The sequence below is a fragment of the Cebus imitator genome, unplaced genomic scaffold (genome assembly GCF_001604975.1).
Source record: "Cebus imitator isolate Cc_AM_T3 unplaced genomic scaffold, Cebus_imitator-1.0 Scaffold759, whole genome shotgun sequence".
Lineage (NCBI taxonomy): Eukaryota > Metazoa > Chordata > Mammalia > Primates > Cebidae > Cebus > Cebus imitator.
In genome coordinates, this window is record NW_016108074.1 from 434,638 (window position 1) to 451,187 (window position 16,550).

Genomic DNA, 16,550 nt, shown 5'->3' on the forward strand with positions numbered 1-16,550 from the left:
TCTGGAGACAACAGATGCTGGAGAGGATGTGGAGAAATAGGAACACTTTTACACTGTTGGTAGGAGTGTAAATTAGTTCAACCATTGTGGAAGACACTTCTAGATCCTCAAGGATCTAGAAATAGAAATACCATTTGACCCAGCAATCCCATTACTGGGTATATACTCAAAGGATTATAAATCGTTCTATTATAAAGACACATGGACACGTATGTTCACTGCAGCACTGTTTACAATAGCAAAGACCTGGAACCCACCCAAATGCCCAGTGATGATAGACTGGACAAGGAAAATGTGGCACATATACACCATGGAATACTATGCAGCCATAAAAAAGGATGTGTTCATGTCCTTTACAGGGACATTGATGAATCTGGAAATCATCATTCTCAGCAAACTGACACAAGAACAGAAAACAAAACACCACGTTCTCACTCACAGGCAGGTGCTAAATAACAAGAACACAGGGACACAGGGAGGGGAACATGACACACTGGGGTCTGTTGGGAGGTAGGGGGCTAGAGGAGGAATAGCAGGGGATGGGGAGATTGGGGAGGAATAACATTGGAAGAAATGCCTAAAGTAGGTGATGGAGGGATGGAGGCAGCAAACCACCATGGCATGTGTATACCTATGTAACAATCCTGTAAGATCTGCACATGTACCCCAGAACTCAAAGTATAATTTAAAAAATTAAATAAATGCAAAAAAATTTTCAATAAATACAAAAAAAAAGTGGTTGCCTCTATGAAGTAGGGCTGGGGTTAACAGATAGGAAGCCCATCAGCTTCTTCCTTTAAACCCTCTGGCACTATTTGGCTTATCTGGTGTGTCAAAGCCCTCAATGACCATCCTTAACTCCTGAGCTGAGGACCTGCTAGGATCCAGGTCTAAATAATTCCTTAGGCTCTGATCCCCAATCCATCATCCATTAGTCCATCCATTCAATCCACCTACCCACCCAGTCATTCAATGCAACAAACGTTCATGGAATACCTATTATGTGTCAAGCATGATGCCAGGGACAAAGTAGGAATTCTGATCTATTCCTGGGGACCAAGGAGGCTTCCTTTCAAGAAGTGATCTGGAGCTGAGGTGTGGAGGCTGAGCAAGAGTAACCTAGGTGGAGGGTGCTCTTAACTTTAAGAACAGTCTCTGTGCTGGGCCTGTGCAGGGAGCGTGCTGCGTACCCAAAAGACTTGAGGAAAGACCAGACTTGGGACCAGAATCCCAGCAGGAAATGACTGCCATAGTCACACAAGCAAGATGACTGACGGTCACTTGGACTAGGGTGGCTGCCAGAGGAGACAGAAGCATGAAATTATGAGATGATTTGTAGCTAGATTCAACAATACTTGTCGACTGACTGAATGTGGGAAGTGGGTTAAGAAAGAAAGACGATACTGGCACAATGCCCAGGCTTTAAGTTGAAGCAACCAAGGGGATGATGCTGCCATTTAGAGAAATGACAAGACTAAAAGAGCAAGCCTAGTGGCAAGTAGACACGTTCTGCTATTTTGGAAAGACTGTGTATGTCATCTGAGCTGACACTATCAGTTCTCTTTTCCTGAAGGAGAAAATGAAGGAGGTACACACACTTGAGAGATCTAGGATAGCTCTGGACTAACTAGAGACGGCATAAAGGTGTATGATGCTATCACGGGAATCTGAAAGCACACACTGAATAAATGCATAAGAGGAATGAGGCAGGGAGGAACTGAAGGCTCGCACTTTGTAGCATTCTCTCTGCTCCCCACCACACCTCCACCACCATTCTCTCACTTCTATTCATTTTCCCAGCTTGGAGCCATATCTACATTTATGTAGCTCTTCTGCAAATAATGAATCCAGGAATATTCCCATGGCCCCTCCTCTGAGCCAAGCTCAGTGCTGAGTGGGACTGTGCCAGCAGGAGTCACTGATCCCCCATCATGAGACACGAGGCAAGCCAAGATAACAGCTGGCTTGTAGATCCTAGGGCAGTGGTTCTCAAGCCTGGCTGCACAATAAAGTCACACTGGGGGCTTTCAGAACATGCCACTACTCTGGCCCCACACCCAAGAGTACCGAGTTCATTGGTCTGGAGTAGTGCTAAGATATTGATATTTTTGTTCTAATATACAGTTGGGGGTTGAAAACCATGGGCCTAGTGGGACTTAGAGATAAGAGATTCATATAACAAAAAGACAGAGAGGGGTCATGTCCACCAATTCAGGGCACAGTGAGAAAAGCCAGAATGAGAATAGCTTTTGCAAGGGGCAGAAAGGCAACAATCTGTCTAAAGAGGACAAAATGTGTAGGGACACTGAAGGTGGAAATAGACAGGTCACAGACCAAGAGCTTTGAATACTAGGCCTCCATATTTTCTCTGCATCACAGAGGTAACAGAGAGGTATTGAAAGCTCACAAGCAAGAAACAGAGTGTATTAAGGAAATGACCAAGGCGATGTGGAATTCACAGTCCTTGAAATCTGACTCCCCAAAAACTCTTCAGCCCCATCTTCTGCCAAGCACCTCCCTTCCCATGTCACTAACAAGAAAGGGACTTGTGGCTCCCCATACACACAATGCAAATTCTCACCTTGAAACCTTTGCCCATGCTAGAATGCTTTGCTACCTCAAAGCTCTGTTCTACTCATCTTTTAAGATTCAGGCATTTTCAGCTGCCTGTCCTGATGTCTGAGCTCACCAAGGAATCCCATCTCTGAACTCCCATAGTTTTCTGGGATGCCATCTGTGCCTCTGCCCTAAGAATACCATCCTAAAACCTGCTAGCCATGTGTCTGTAGCCCACCACCATGCTGAGAGTTCCTAGGAACCAAGAGCTGGATCTGACTCCTGAGTCCTCAGTATGGGGCTCAGGGCCAGGCCATAGTCAGAGTCAGTATTGTCTATTGAATGAATGACCAATCCTCAGTACTATAAGAATAGTATTACAAACCAAGCTCTACTTTCCCATAAAGGAAGCTGTCCCTGGGCCAAAAACCCAGTGTTGGTTGGCTGGACAAACAGAATCAGTCAGGAGTGGGGCCAGGCACCTAGAGGGAGCCTTACCAGGTTGGCTGAATCCCAGTGGTCAATGGGGCGGTGGGCTGTATTCAGGTCACCCAGAATGATCACATGGCTGAAAAACACAATGTGGGATTGTTAGAAAGGGGTGCAGCAGCCCTGGCCCATATACTTTTTCCTGGGCCCAAGAGCTCAGACAGGCCACCTCCCATATTGAGGCTTCCTAGCCAACAGCTACTCATAGCAGCCTACCTCTCCAATCTTACCACAACCTTGCTGCCTTTCACATCTGACCAACCCAACTCTGATCTCCAAAGGTGACAGTGTTCCCTGTTTGACATGACTGCCTCACTGATCAGTACCTAACGGGCATTTTTCTTGTCCTTCAAAGCTGAACTCAGATACCAACTCCCCTTGATTGCTTTAACCCACCCTCACTTTCCTGTCCTTCCCTGGAACAAGACTTTCCTTTGCTCCCAGGCACTTTACCATTGTCATCTCATTTCACCCTTAAAACTATTCTGTCGGGTAGAGATTCATATATTCATTTGACAAAAGAGAAAACAGAGGCAAGACTGGCCCTAGGGCTCACAATGAGCAAGGGTAGGAGCCTGAATACGTGCTCAGAGTACAAAACCCATGTTTGTTTTGAGCAGAGCCTATTCAGGTGGGCATACTGGGGTCTGCAACTATGCTGTGAAAGAATTCAGAGACAAAGAGTCCATAGCCCTTTCAATGGAGCTTGACACAGGGCTGGGTACTCAGGAGGAACTCAAGGAAGCCTTGCTGCCCAGGCTTGCAGTACCTGCCTGCCGCCAGAAGGGCTTCTGCTCGGATTTGCAACAAGCGATAGAAGCGCATCTTAAAGACCAGCCGCTCAGGCCTCCCAGGGTCTGCGTGGGGGCAGTACACGTTGATTAGGGTCAAGGTCCTCTCCTTTCCTTCCCATGTGCTGGAGAAAAGAAAAACCCCCAAAAGGAGTCAGTTTCAAACCTCCCCTCCTGTCCCTTCCCCATACCACATGGCTTCCATTTAGTGACTGTCTGGGATGGAAAATGAGCTGGCATGCACAGGACTTAGGGACTGACTATCGGTAAGGCAGGGAGAGGGACATCTAAGGATGACAACCAGGTGATGGTGCTGCTATTCACAAAGACAGAACACCCAGAAAGAGGGCAACATGGTGTAGTGAGTTCAGCACTAAGCTGCTTTTGAGGTGTCTGTAGTAACAGGTGGATCGCCTGGCCAGCCCAGCACTGCAGAGATGGAACTCGAGCCTCAGAGGGGAACACAATTTGCCAGGGTCACGTAGTGAGCAGCCCAGCCAGGACTAAACAAGGAAAGGCAAATTTGGGAACTTTTCCACGGTGCACATATGTTTATAAGGCAAGCCTTAGAATCTTCACACTCAAAAGGTCGCACCAGCAGTGCTCAGTAGCAGGGAGATAAGAGCTATTACCAGATCTTGTGCTGTGTGAGGAGGGCCCGGCCCTCACTATCCAGAGCCCGGAGTTCCTCTTGGGTAAACTCATCTGTGTTTCCATAGCAACCCACATCCCCATTCTGGGGGGCAAACAGGCCCCTCAGGCCTTCTTCAGCAGCCACTGGGGTAGCGCTGTCCTTACAGAAGGTGGCTACACCTGGAAACAGATAGGGTACTCTGAGAAGACCTGGCAGCCAATAGCCTGTTGTACAGCCTGTCCCACTCCAACTGTCCCCACACAGGTCACCTAAGTCATCTTCACAAAGTGTGGCTCTTGGGCAACCTTACTCAAACCCTGGAGTCTCACTTCCTGCATCCAAAAAAGCCATAGGATAATAACGGCTAATGTTCTAAGTTTTTTACATTGATACATGGTGAGTGCTCAAGAAGTTTTAGCTATTATCACACGGATTAATTCATTTAATCCTTGTAACAGCCCTAGAAGGTAAACATGATCTTCATTTTCTAGCCGAGGAATCTGAGGCACCCAAGAGGTAAAGTAACTTGCCAGAGGGTACACAGCTAGGAAATGAGCCATAATTCAAACCCAGGCCATCTGGCTTCACAGTTCACACAATTAAGTACCACACTACTACTGTACTTGAGGTCCAATAGGATAATTTAAACATAAAAATTATATTTCACGTAACTTACTATTATGCAGCTTTAGCTCTGTAAACTAAATGTCTAAATTTCTTATTACCCTCTCATCAAATATTGGAAACCCTCTTCCCCTACCTGCCACCATCACTAATTTAAAGTCCACAGAAGGCCCCATTTACCAGAATAGCCACTACGGTTGCGGCTGAAGCTGAAATAGGAGTTATAACCCTCAACGATAGCCAGGGGTTCTGTCAGTGCATCCCCTGGGGAAAAAAAAAATGTAAGATTAAGTCAGAAGTAAGACTAGCATGCACGAAACACAAAGGCCTGGAATTATAGTTGTAGGCTAATTCCTTGCACACATCAGAGCCAGAGTTGGGGGTGAAGGAAATGAAGTATCTATGATTACAGGAGGAGCTAGAAAGGTGGGAAAAGCCAGAGAGGAAATTGATATGAGAATCAGAAGGGGAGGGGAGGGTTAGAGACTATAAAGTGGAGCTTGAGAATTAGGTGGGAGGGGAAAAGAATCAGGCCTAAGCCTGGGGGTCTGGACGATGCGCGGGAGCTGGAGGTGGGGATGGACATGAGGGAAGAAAGTGGGCATCTGAGCTAAGGGTGGGAGGTAAGAGAGGGGGAATTAGGGGATCTGCACTGGGGATGGAGGGAAAAGACATTAGGGGATTCTGAGGGAAGATAATAGGGAGAAGAAATAAGAGGACATCTAAGCTTGGGGTGGGAAATGAGGTGGGAATTAGGGGCTTTCAGCTGGTGAAAAAAGATGGGGATAAGGGGTATCTGAGGTAGAGGTGTGAAAAGGAGGAAATTACAAAGACTGAGCTGGGGTCAAAGACGGGTGGGAATTAGAGGATCTGAGCTTGGGGCAAACATGAAGAATTGGGGGGTTTGACTGGGTGGCGGGGAGACGAACAGCTTATGGAAGGAGGAAATTCAGGGGACTGAATTTGGGGCCAGAGAATGAGTGGGAATCTGACTAGCTACGGGGTTTGGAGGAGGAGCTAAAGTTTGCTGAAGACAGGAGATGGAGTGCAATTAGGGGATCTAACTAGGGTGGGAAACGGGCGTTTAAGGGAGAAGGGATCTGGGTCTAAGGGCAGGACTCTAAGAATAGGAAACTGGGAAAGTAAAATTACATGGAGTAAGAGGCAAAAGTTCATGAAAAAGAAAAAGTATGTAGGGATGCTGGAATTCAGAGCGCTCACTGGTCACTTTGGTCTCCTGGAGACAGACGATATCGGCATCCAGCTCGTCCAAAATGCGCCCCACGGCCACGGCGGCACAGTTGCTGGGTTCCTGATTTGCCACCCCTTGCAGGGGTCTCCGAATCCCATTGATGTTCCAGCTCACCACACGCAACATCTTAACTGGTCGGGACAGCCCGCGCCAACTTAGGCGCGGGCGAACTGCCTGTTGTTCGGAAGTTGGCCCAGCCCGCCTCCTGCGCGCGTTTGCGCAGGCGTTCTCGTGCGTGCCACAAACGCGTCTGACGCACTGGGGCGGGGCTTTAACTTCCTTAGCTCTCATTGGCGGGAGGAGGAAGTGGCGGACGCTGAAGGAAGCAGAGCGGAAGCCTAGGGACAATGAATGACGAGAAGAGTTTCTAGTTGGGCTCCTGCTCCTCCTGCTCGGACACCTGAGTCTCAGTGCGTTTTCGCTCTACTGAGAAGTCCACCTGGTGCTTCCGGTTACTTACAAACGGGATTTTGCCACTTTTTAAGCGACGGAACCCTGAGCGGAACCGCGAAGTAGCCAAAGCCCCGCCCTCAGTGCGGCGGACCACCCACCTAAGTACGCCGAAGGCTGCCGCGCTTGCGCCCCAGGAGTAGGTGGTGCTTTGTGCTCGCGTTGGGCGGGGCAAGGGGAAGTTCGTGGTTGGAGGAGGGAGCAGTAAGAGTTGCTCCACTGAGATAAGACTTAGGAGGAGGGCCTTTGGCTTTATTGGGCCAAAGGGGAGGAGGAGGAGGAGGAGGAGGAGGCTGTCTCAAGCCTGCCTTTATTTGTCTTGGCCCGCCTAACATTCTGAAGGATGTAGCCAGACACATACTTCCTCTTAGTTCTGTTTCCCAGATAAGTGAAATCGAGGCCCAGGAAATGTAAGCTCGTGAGCAGCATTGTCTCCCGATGCATCCATGACTCTTCTGTATATGTTACCTCATTTCATTCTCAGGGCAACACAGTTCGGGGCATTGAGGCTAAGTTAGAGACGTCGAGTGAATTCACTTCATTCTCACAGTTCACTCTTTCTTACACTGAAGTGGTACAGTCAAGATTCAAACCCTGTCTTAATTAGCTCAAGGATTACTTTTCTGAGTGTTTTTACTGACCACACACCTCCCCAGTTAAGACTTTTCCTCTGGGGCCCCACAGCACCGTATGGTCCATTCTGTCACAGGACTTACAATGAACAGCTATCAGTGACTTCTATTTCTGCTGCTACTAGACTGCCAGCAGCTTGAGAGCAATGACTATGTCTGGTTCATCTTGTTAGTCACATCCGCTAATACTGGACACAGCATATATTAGGAAGCAATAGACATTTGTCAGGTGAATGAATGAACAAAGGACAATAACAAGAGCATCAACAGGTTCATGGCTTGGTTTTGAGTGCACAAAAAATAGAAGTAATGGATATGCTTAATGTCCAGGGAAAAGCATAATGATACATCTTTAGGTTCCTCACCCAGAATTGCAGCATAATTATTTTTTCCCCAGAATTTCAGTCTTAGAGCCATCATCCTCAATGGTTACAGCAAAGATCCAGTAAACTGCTTTTCCTCCTGGAGGACTTAAAGGTTACCAGTTGTTGCTATTAGAAAATAGCTCTATGAATAAAATAAAAATTTGTATGTCCTGAGTTTTTTCATGCTTTGGGGGTTATTGACTCAGGATTGAGTCCCAGGAGTGCAATAACTAGGACAAAGGAAATGAACATTTTCTCTTGCTTCATATTGCCAGATTGCTTTCCAGTAAGGGATTGTGCCCATTTACACTGAAGACCCATCTGAAACTCAACCCCAGCGAAATCCAGAACTTGCCTGTCTCCATAGCTGGTTTTAATTTCCCCATTCTGCAGTGGCTTGTTAATATTAGTTCTGACCTTTGGGGCAAGGTGAACACATGGTTGGACTGAAGAGAAAAGTCTTCGGGTGGCTCAGGAACTTCTTTGGCAACTACAACAGCTGATATTTCAACAGAGCACGTACACCCCCCACTTAACAAGGGTACATCCTCAACCTTCTCAGGGAACCAACGAATACCTCCAGGCGTCCTCTTTGATGCCACCCACTGGACCTGCCTTGGAGGTCTGTAAATGCAAGAGAACCCAGTGCTGGATAATTAGCGATGGAAGAAAAAACCTCTAGAAGAAAAGGTAAGTGAAAAAAAGGGAAAGTAGGCAGGAGTTGCACAAATCCACATCCATTCTTCAGGCTCTCTGGAAAGTTTTCTTTGCCTAGGTAGTTGGTTGGCATGTGCATTAAAGGGCATGGGAAAGTGAGGGAAAAGATTATATGTAATCTATTTATCTATCTGTATATTTTAAAAAATCCATTCTGGCCATTGTGGGACACTGGTCCCCAGGGCAATTTCCTAGCACCTTTGAAAGTCTCTGTAACTTGGTCTAGCCTGGTTTTGAATGAACTGAGTGATTAAGATTATATCTCTTACCTCCCCACTGGTGTATAAAGTAGGGTTGATTTGCTGTGTTGCTTTGAACAAGCTCTCTAGCTTCTCTGGGCATCAGTAGCTTCCTCAGTAAAATGGAAATCAAAGTCTTCGGCCAACTGTCCTCAGAGGGCTGTCACAATCAAAAAGGGTAGAAGGACAGAAACCAAAGCTCTTTGGAGACATTTCAGGACTTCCTTGCTCTGTCTAGGAGTAGTGATCTTGTTTTTTCTATAGGCTCCACAGGAATACCACCCAAAACCCTCCAGCTCCTTTTCTCCCTGTGCGACTATGGTCTGTGGAGAGCTACTTCTAGGACTAGGATTCAGTGAGGTTTGGGGTCCAGGCATGAGGCTGAAAATAGTGGAGAGATGGTGGGCCAGGACAGTGGCTGAGAAGGAGGGGGATCCTAGGCTACTGCCACAGAAGGCTTAACACTCAAATACATGCACCTAGCTTGTAAGCATGTGGTCGATCTCCCCTCACACCTTCACTCTCCACAAATGCATTCATACCCAAACAGTCTGAGAGCTACCAATAGGGAGACCCCATTCGTGATTATATTACCTATCAGCATTGTCATATGCTGGTTTACATGGGATTCTCCCCCCATATACATGCCCTGTCCTTTGGGAGGGGCATGGGGTCAGGATCTGTGGGCCTTGGGAAATCACATTATAATCTTTTCTTCCCTAGAGATAGCCTCATTTTAGAATTTTAGACCAAGAGCTGCAGGTCAGAGCTTGGTCTTGAATGAGAATCTGGTACTGACTGAACCCTTTCTCTGCCACAAGTCCATTGGCCCTTTTCAGAGAGGACTTCATTCATTTGTTTATTTGTTTCTGTCCCATTCAATGTAGAAAAACTTTTCCAAATGCCACCTCCTACCTTAGACCAAGTTAGTTCTCCCATCCAATTCCCTGTACAGCTCTCTGTTATAATATTTACCTTGTTGAACTAGGATTACTTGTCCACAAGTGCATCTCATCCAGGGTAGGGAGATGTAGACTGCACAAACACGAGCAAGTATCTCGTCTGTCCTCTGTGCCAGGGCCTGAGTTGAACACTGGAAACACAAATTGCAGATCACTGAGATCCAGTCTCCATCCTCAAGGAGTTCACAGTCTAGTGGGGAAGCAGACCAGGAAAATACTGGTGGATACTTGCTCAGATAGGAGCATATAAGCAATATAAGAACCAAAGACAAAGCCTGTCCCAAGGATACAGGGGTCGCTTCCCAGAGGAAGTGAACATCGAACCAGACCTTGAAAAGTGAGTCAGATTTTGTTGGGAATAGAAGGAGAAAGATGGCATTTCAGGCTGAGCAAAGGTCAAGAAACAGGAAGATACACGGTGTATTTTGGAGCTCAGTGAGTCAGCCAGTGCAGTTTAAGCATGGAGATCTAAGGAGAGACATGGCTGGACAGGTAGGCCAAAGCTTGATTGAGAAGTCTTGAGTGCCAAGCTGAGGTCTTTCCATAAAGCTTGTTTTGGTCTCCTGCTTCTGGGATCAGAATTGGTAACAGTAGTGAGGAATCTCATAGCTAATTCCAGGCAATTTTAAATTGGGTTTTTGAGCCTGGACCCCAGGTTTACCCTTTCAAACTTTGTCAAAAGCCTGCCAGCTTCCTATCTCAGATTTCCTGCTGCTAAAATTATCCTTTTGCCTGTTGGCAGGGTCATGAGGACAAAATTGTAATCATGAGGACAAAATTGTAATCATAGAAGAGGCATTCATGTGACCGGCTAGATTACCTTGAACATGCCATTTCCCCTCCCCAGACCTCAGTTTCCCTGTAAGGTTAACAAGGATGTTTGTAAGGATCAAATAAGATAACGGATATGTTGTTGCTTTGTGGACAATGGAAAGCATACAGGGAAAGGGTTATAATTAAGATTATTAATATTAACAGATTTATACCAGTTAGGAAATTTATTAGAATTAAGAGAGTTGTACCTCTTACAAAGTTTAGTTCTGAGACTCTAGAGGTTCTGAGCTAACCTGTAAGACCACATTCTTAGATCAGGCTCGATTGATTAATTAAAGAAAAGCCCTGGCCTGGGAGAAATTAGGTCCCTGGTGTTCTATTCCTGACTTGGCCACTGATTTACTACATGAGCTTAGGAAAATATTTCTAGATCTCAGTTTTCTTACCTGAGAGGGTGAGATGAAATGATCTCACAATTCTTTACACAAAATGAAAAGAGTAAAATTGATTCATCCTTTTAATTGATTTGCAGGAACTCTTTGTGTATTATAAATGTTAAGCTTTTGCCATAATTTTGTAAGTTTCCTTAACTGAGGGTTTTCTATATGGTCAGCATTACATTAGAAGTTTCAGATTAGTCAGAGAGGTGTCTGATCATTTACCTCCCACAGGGAGTAACAGTGTTAGATAATATATTTTTAACATTTCCCAGATTGCTTTACATTTTTTAACACATTAAATCTTCAACAATACTAAGGAGAGTAGGCACTCCTATCATTCTCGTGTTCCAGATAAGAAAACTAAAGCACTGAAAAGTTTAGTCTTTTGCTCATTGTCTCACAGCCAACAAGGGACAGAGGTAGGATTCCACTCAAGTAATATGGCTTCAGAGCCTATTGCTCTTAACCATTATGATCTGCTGTCTCCGTTGATTCATTTAGATAGGTGGGCTCTGGAATGTTAAAAATTTGGTATGATTTATACACAACAGCTGGAGGGAATCTGACCCTTGTGTAGACTAAGGCTTGCAAATGTATTTTAGGGAACTTCTTAAAAGGCAAAGTAGGGCTGAGAGCATTTGAGGGCAGGGATTGGAAATTTCTGTCCCCAAGAGATTGCCCTTGTGTAGCCCAGCTCAGTGGAAGAAAGTTGAGCTTCCTCGTAGCCAATCATTGGAGGTTCACTGGGGGTGGGAAGGTTGCAAAAGAGTGAAGTAAGAGCATACTTGGATGTCATCCAGGAAAGCAGTGCAGTTCTATGAGTTCTACACATAAAAGCCTCAAAACAACGGGTCAGGGAAGGGGGAAAGAGGGCAAGTGAGGGCGAGTCATCTGGGCTGGATGGCTCTGGCCTATGGACTTGTCTTACTCTGAGGCCATTGCTCTCTGCTCCCTGCTGCAACCTCCACCCTCTTAAGTCTCCATCCCAATGGCTTGGCATGAGGAACTTTAGCGAAATTTTCTATCAGTTCATGATGCCAGTGTTATTCTCCTTAGGGCATCTGATGGTGGCTAGCAGCCATGTGGGCAGAGCTTACCATTCCCCCACCCCCAGCCCCAGGCAATGGCAGCGCTCTTCCAAAGGTGTCAGTTTACTCCTATTTATTTAGCCCTTGGCTAGAGAGAGTAGAAAGATGATCAGATAGTGCCCATCTCTTCAAGAGTGCCCCAGGCAACACATTTTAGGTGGGAGAGGCCCTGTGGCAAGGAAGGCAGCAGAATCCAGGGAATACAAGGGATGCAATGCCATTTTGGGTCGGGGAAGCCGAGAGGTAGTGGACCTTCCTCGTCCAGTTTGGGCCTCTAATTGCCAGCTCAAAACACTGCATTCCCCTGTAGGGACTTTGTGTTTGTGTTTTTGTCCTTGGGAACCTTGCATTTCTGATGTGAATCTTTGTTTCTGGGTTGGAGCTTGACATTCTCCTTGGGCCCATTTTTTATTTCAAAGCTGGGAAAGCTGCTGAGACCTACCTCCATCACCTTTGCCTCTCTACCCCACACAGGCTGTAAGCACATGATCTTTGGTCTTTTATTTGCATACTGTATTAGTCTTGCCTTCATTGGAGGGAAGTGACTGGTCAGACCTGGGTTGTGTTGCTGGCTGCCTTCCTTGTTGGGCTCCAACTTGCTTCCTATATACACAGCCCTTGGAGTTCAGAGGCCCCTCCTGACCTCTGCCCAACCTCTCGCTTTCTGCACCCAAGCCCCTTCTAGTACATACAGGAGCAGAGACAGGCTAGGACCAGAGGAAAGGGAAGAGGGGACTGAAGACAGACTTTGAGAGGGCTCAGAAACCCAGCGTACCCCCCGTCCCAGCCCTGTCCACCTGCTGCTGTGGCCACAGCAGTACGATAGTAAGACAGGAAGTAAGGCCAGGTACCTTGTGGGCAGTGATGTCATTAGCTGCTACTCCTAAGATGTCTCCAGAGATGGGCGAGCTCACCCAAACCAGGTTACAGAAGATCTGGATTCCACACAGCAGCGGCAGCAGCAGGCTGCAACGGAGAAGGGGCTGTAAGTGGGGTTTGCTTCTGTGGGTTTCAAGGTGGTGGTGGTAAAGTGGGTGTAGAAGAGCAAAGGTTGCCTCTCCCCTTGCCATCCACTCCCACCTCAACCTAAAAGTTGGAATAGATGAACAACTGGATGAAATAGAGGCTAGTGTCAAAAAGGTGGGAAGAGAATGAGAGAGAAGAGGTGGAAAGAAACAGATGAAGACAGAGAAAGATTAGGTTAAGACCATTTTAATCAGAGAGATCTTTAGGAACTTTTCCTTTCTAATGTAGAGCTTGTTTGGAATGTTTCTTGTTTGGAATTTAAGATTTCTAGTTTAGGACTGTTCAGTGATAGCCTAGTGTGTTTCATTTTAGTGATTTCTGTGAAGGGTCTGGGAGTTGGTCTTGTCTGACTGATAGTGACTGGGTTAAATAAGGTGATGATTCCTGGCATCATCTCTCAGGAGACAGGTGCTGGGTACGCAGCAGTGCCATGTCACTGGGCAGTATTGCTCCTCTCCTTTCTCAGGCCTTTTCTGAGTCTATACCTGCCTAGGTTGGGAAACACTCAATGTCCTGTCTCCAGTGTTACCTTCCTGGCACATACAGACCCCCTTGCTGCTTTGGGAATTTGAGAGAGACAGTCTCTCAGGGCTAGCCCACTGGTGTGGTGCTCACTTTGAAAATTTAAGGAAGATAAAGGGCAAAAGAAAAGCAAACAAAACCTGTACGTATTAAAAAAAAAAAAAAAAAAAAAAAAACTGGAGTATACCATTTCCCATAGATAACGGGCGACAGTGGTGGACTAAGGTGCATCCAGCCCAGGGATTGTGGCCTGAGGGGCCATAAGGTGAGTGAAGATATGGCAGCTGTGGACTGCGAGATTGAGACACCCCACAGGCCAGTTGACCAAGTTTCTACTCTGTTAATGCTAGAGGAGGCCCAAGCTCAGGGATATTGGGGGTAGCAGTAGTTGCTTAGAGGATCCAGGAGCATATAGGATGTTAAATACAGTTATAGTATACAGGGTGTGAGTGGAGGAAGAGGAAGAAAAAAGACTAGGCTCTTGTTCTCTCTGCTTCTCTCCACCAGCTCTTTCACTTACTCATCTGGAGATCTAGGAGCCTGGAGACTGAGAGGTACCCTCACCCAGCCAGCCACTCTTGGTCTTTTCCAAAGGAATGTGACTTTAGGTGACAAACAAGCCATTCTCTACATACATGGGTCCTCCAGAACTAGAATGCTTATAGTCCTGGGAACTGTGTCTTTCACGTTGTAGAGATAATATACATATGTCACCTAATATAGTCTCTATCAAATAGAAGGTGATAGTAAATATGTGCTCCCTTTAGTTTGGAGCATCACTTTCCTCAGCTATAAAACAGGATTAATGCCTATGGCCCAGTGTTTCTTGGGGTAATTCACTGATTCAGAGGTTCTGGATCCAGACTGCCTAGGTTTGAGTCCCAGCTCTATCTCCCCCTGTCTCTGTGACCTTGGACAAGTGTCTTAACCTCTTACAGGCTTCTGTTCCCTCCCCTGTAAAAGGAATTTAATAACAGTGTAGTTGTGAGGATTAGATGAGCTAAAGCATGTGACATGCTTAGAAGAGTGTCCAGCACATAGTACATACTCAATAATTGTTAATTATCATTATTACTATTGTTCTTGTTGTTTAAACAAGAAAGTAGGTGTGTGATCTTATTTACCATTATATACTGATGTTGATCAGGCCCTGATCCTGGCACATAGTAGATGCTCATTAAACGGCCATTCTGTGCTACTTCCACTCTACCACTCACCATAACCAGGAATCGGGCTCTGTGGTCACAAGACAGCCATTCATTAATATTTGACTAAATGTTATTAGACCATAGAGGCAAAAAAACTTAGATAGTGGTTGCCAAGTCTGGGCAATGTCTGGTTCACCTCCTGCTAGGGAGGCCGGTCTGTTGATCCCTGAAAAGTCTAAATCACCCTTTTCTTGGATCATCCTCTCTAGAAGACACATATTCACTTAATGATGTTATTCTGAGGATGAAATTCATTAACATGTAAAGTGCTTGAACAGCTGTGCATATTCTTTTCTCATCCAACATTATGTTTATGTGAACCACCCATGTTATTGTTGCATGCAGTTGTAGTTTGTTTATTCCCCTTGTGAATATATCACAGTTTATTTATCTGTCTTACTGTTGTTGAACATTTGGGTAGTTTCTAATTTTTGATTATGAACAATAGTGCAGTATACATTCTTGTACCTTTATCCTGGTAGAGCAAGTCCACTTTGTCCCTCTTCTTATGGAGTGTCTTGCCTATTCTTGGCCCAATGCTCTTCCCCATAAATTTTGGAATCAGCTTTCCAAGTTACACACACACACACACGCACACACGCACACGCGTGCACACACACACACACACACACACAGCAAGAGAGAGAGAGAGAGAGAACTTTTGGGATTTTGATGGAAATTATAATCTGTAAATCAAATCAATTTGAAGAGAGTTGCCATCTTTATGACATTGAGTCTTCCCTAAACATGGTATATCACTCCATATATTCAGACCTTTTCATGTTGAGTGAAGATTTATAATTTAATTGATAAAAGGCTTGCACATCATTGTAAGATTTTTTGACTTTTTTGTTGCTATCTTAAATAGTACCTTTTTAGAAAATTAAATTTTATAGCAGTATGTTGCTAATGAATACAACTGTACTTGTTTTTCATGTAATGAATTTGTAACTAGCAAACCTGCTAAACTTTCTTATGAGTTTTGACAATTTGTATGTCAATGACAGCTTTCATTTTCCCCACCACCCTTATTTTTATCTTTTTCTTATATTATTACACTGCTAAGACATCCCACCTTTAATATACACACACAAGAGGTGTGCAGTACATGTTGAAAAGAAATGTTAATCGTGTATATTCTTATTCTGATTCCAATTTTAAGTTTCACCATTGAGTAAATTTGCTGTAATTTTTTTTTTTTGGTAGATACCATTTAATGGGTTAAAGAGGTTCCTGTTTATTCCAAGTTTGCCAATACAATGTTTAAAAGATGGATGAATGCTGAAGTTTATTAAACATATTTTCTGTATTCACTGAAATGACATTAATTTTCTATTTTAACCCATTAACATGGTACATTACAATAGAGTTTTTCTTGTGTTGAAATAATCTTGCAGTCCTGGGATAAATAAAAACGTCTGAATTTCTTTCACTAATATTTTGTTTAGGATTTTAGCATATTGCTCAGGAAAGAGATTGGCCTGTAATTCTTCCAAGAGTCTCAAAATTATACTAACCTCATAAAATCAGGTGGGAACTATTCCCTTTCATTCTGTCCTCTGACAGAGGTTGTCCGCAGAACTATCCATTCCTCGAATATTTTGCCTGGCAGCATTTCCAGGTAAAACCATCTGGACCTGATGTCTCCTTTAACATTTTAACTGATACAATTTCTTATATCAGTTATAGAGTCCTTTCAGTTTGCTATTTCCACTAAAGTCAGCTTTCTTTTTTTTTTTTTTTTTTTTTTTTTTTTTTTTTTTTTTTTTTTTTTTTTTTTT

At 44.8% G+C, this 16,550-nt stretch overlaps 2 protein-coding genes across 8 annotated transcripts in view; one reads left to right on the forward strand and one right to left on the reverse strand.

Annotated features, from left to right (window-relative positions):
- Nucleotides 1-671: 671 nt before the first annotated feature.
- On the reverse strand, nucleotides 672-6,748 carry APEX2 (apurinic/apyrimidinic endodeoxyribonuclease 2). The gene is made up of 5 exons (XM_017519608.2): nucleotides 6,316-6,748; nucleotides 5,275-5,358; nucleotides 4,469-4,649; nucleotides 3,815-3,961; nucleotides 672-3,124 (listed from the first exon to the last, which is right to left on the reverse strand). The coding sequence occupies exons 1-5, from the start codon at nucleotides 6,635-6,637 to the stop codon at nucleotides 3,019-3,021; spliced, it is 840 nt and encodes a 279-aa protein (XP_017375097.1). The 5' UTR covers nucleotides 6,638-6,748; the 3' UTR covers nucleotides 672-3,018.
- An 892-nt stretch (nucleotides 6,749-7,640) lies between these two features.
- The window catches only part of PFKFB1 (6-phosphofructo-2-kinase/fructose-2,6-biphosphatase 1), a 46,167-nt gene continuing 37,257 nt past the window's right edge, over nucleotides 7,641-16,550 (forward strand). Inside the window, exons 1-2 of one of the 7 annotated variants that reach the window (XM_037735252.1) lie at nucleotides 11,845-12,998; nucleotides 14,069-14,115. Coding sequence is in view for 6 of the 7 variants with exons in the window: in XM_037735249.1 (XP_037591177.1) it covers nucleotides 12,878-12,998 (121 nt within the window). In the remaining variant the exon portion in view is untranslated. Of the gene's footprint in view, nucleotides 8,484-11,592; nucleotides 12,999-14,068; nucleotides 14,116-16,550 lie in introns of those variants that run through there. The other 6 variants (XM_037735250.1, XM_037735249.1, XM_037735247.1 and 3 more) reach the window with 6 other exon arrangements.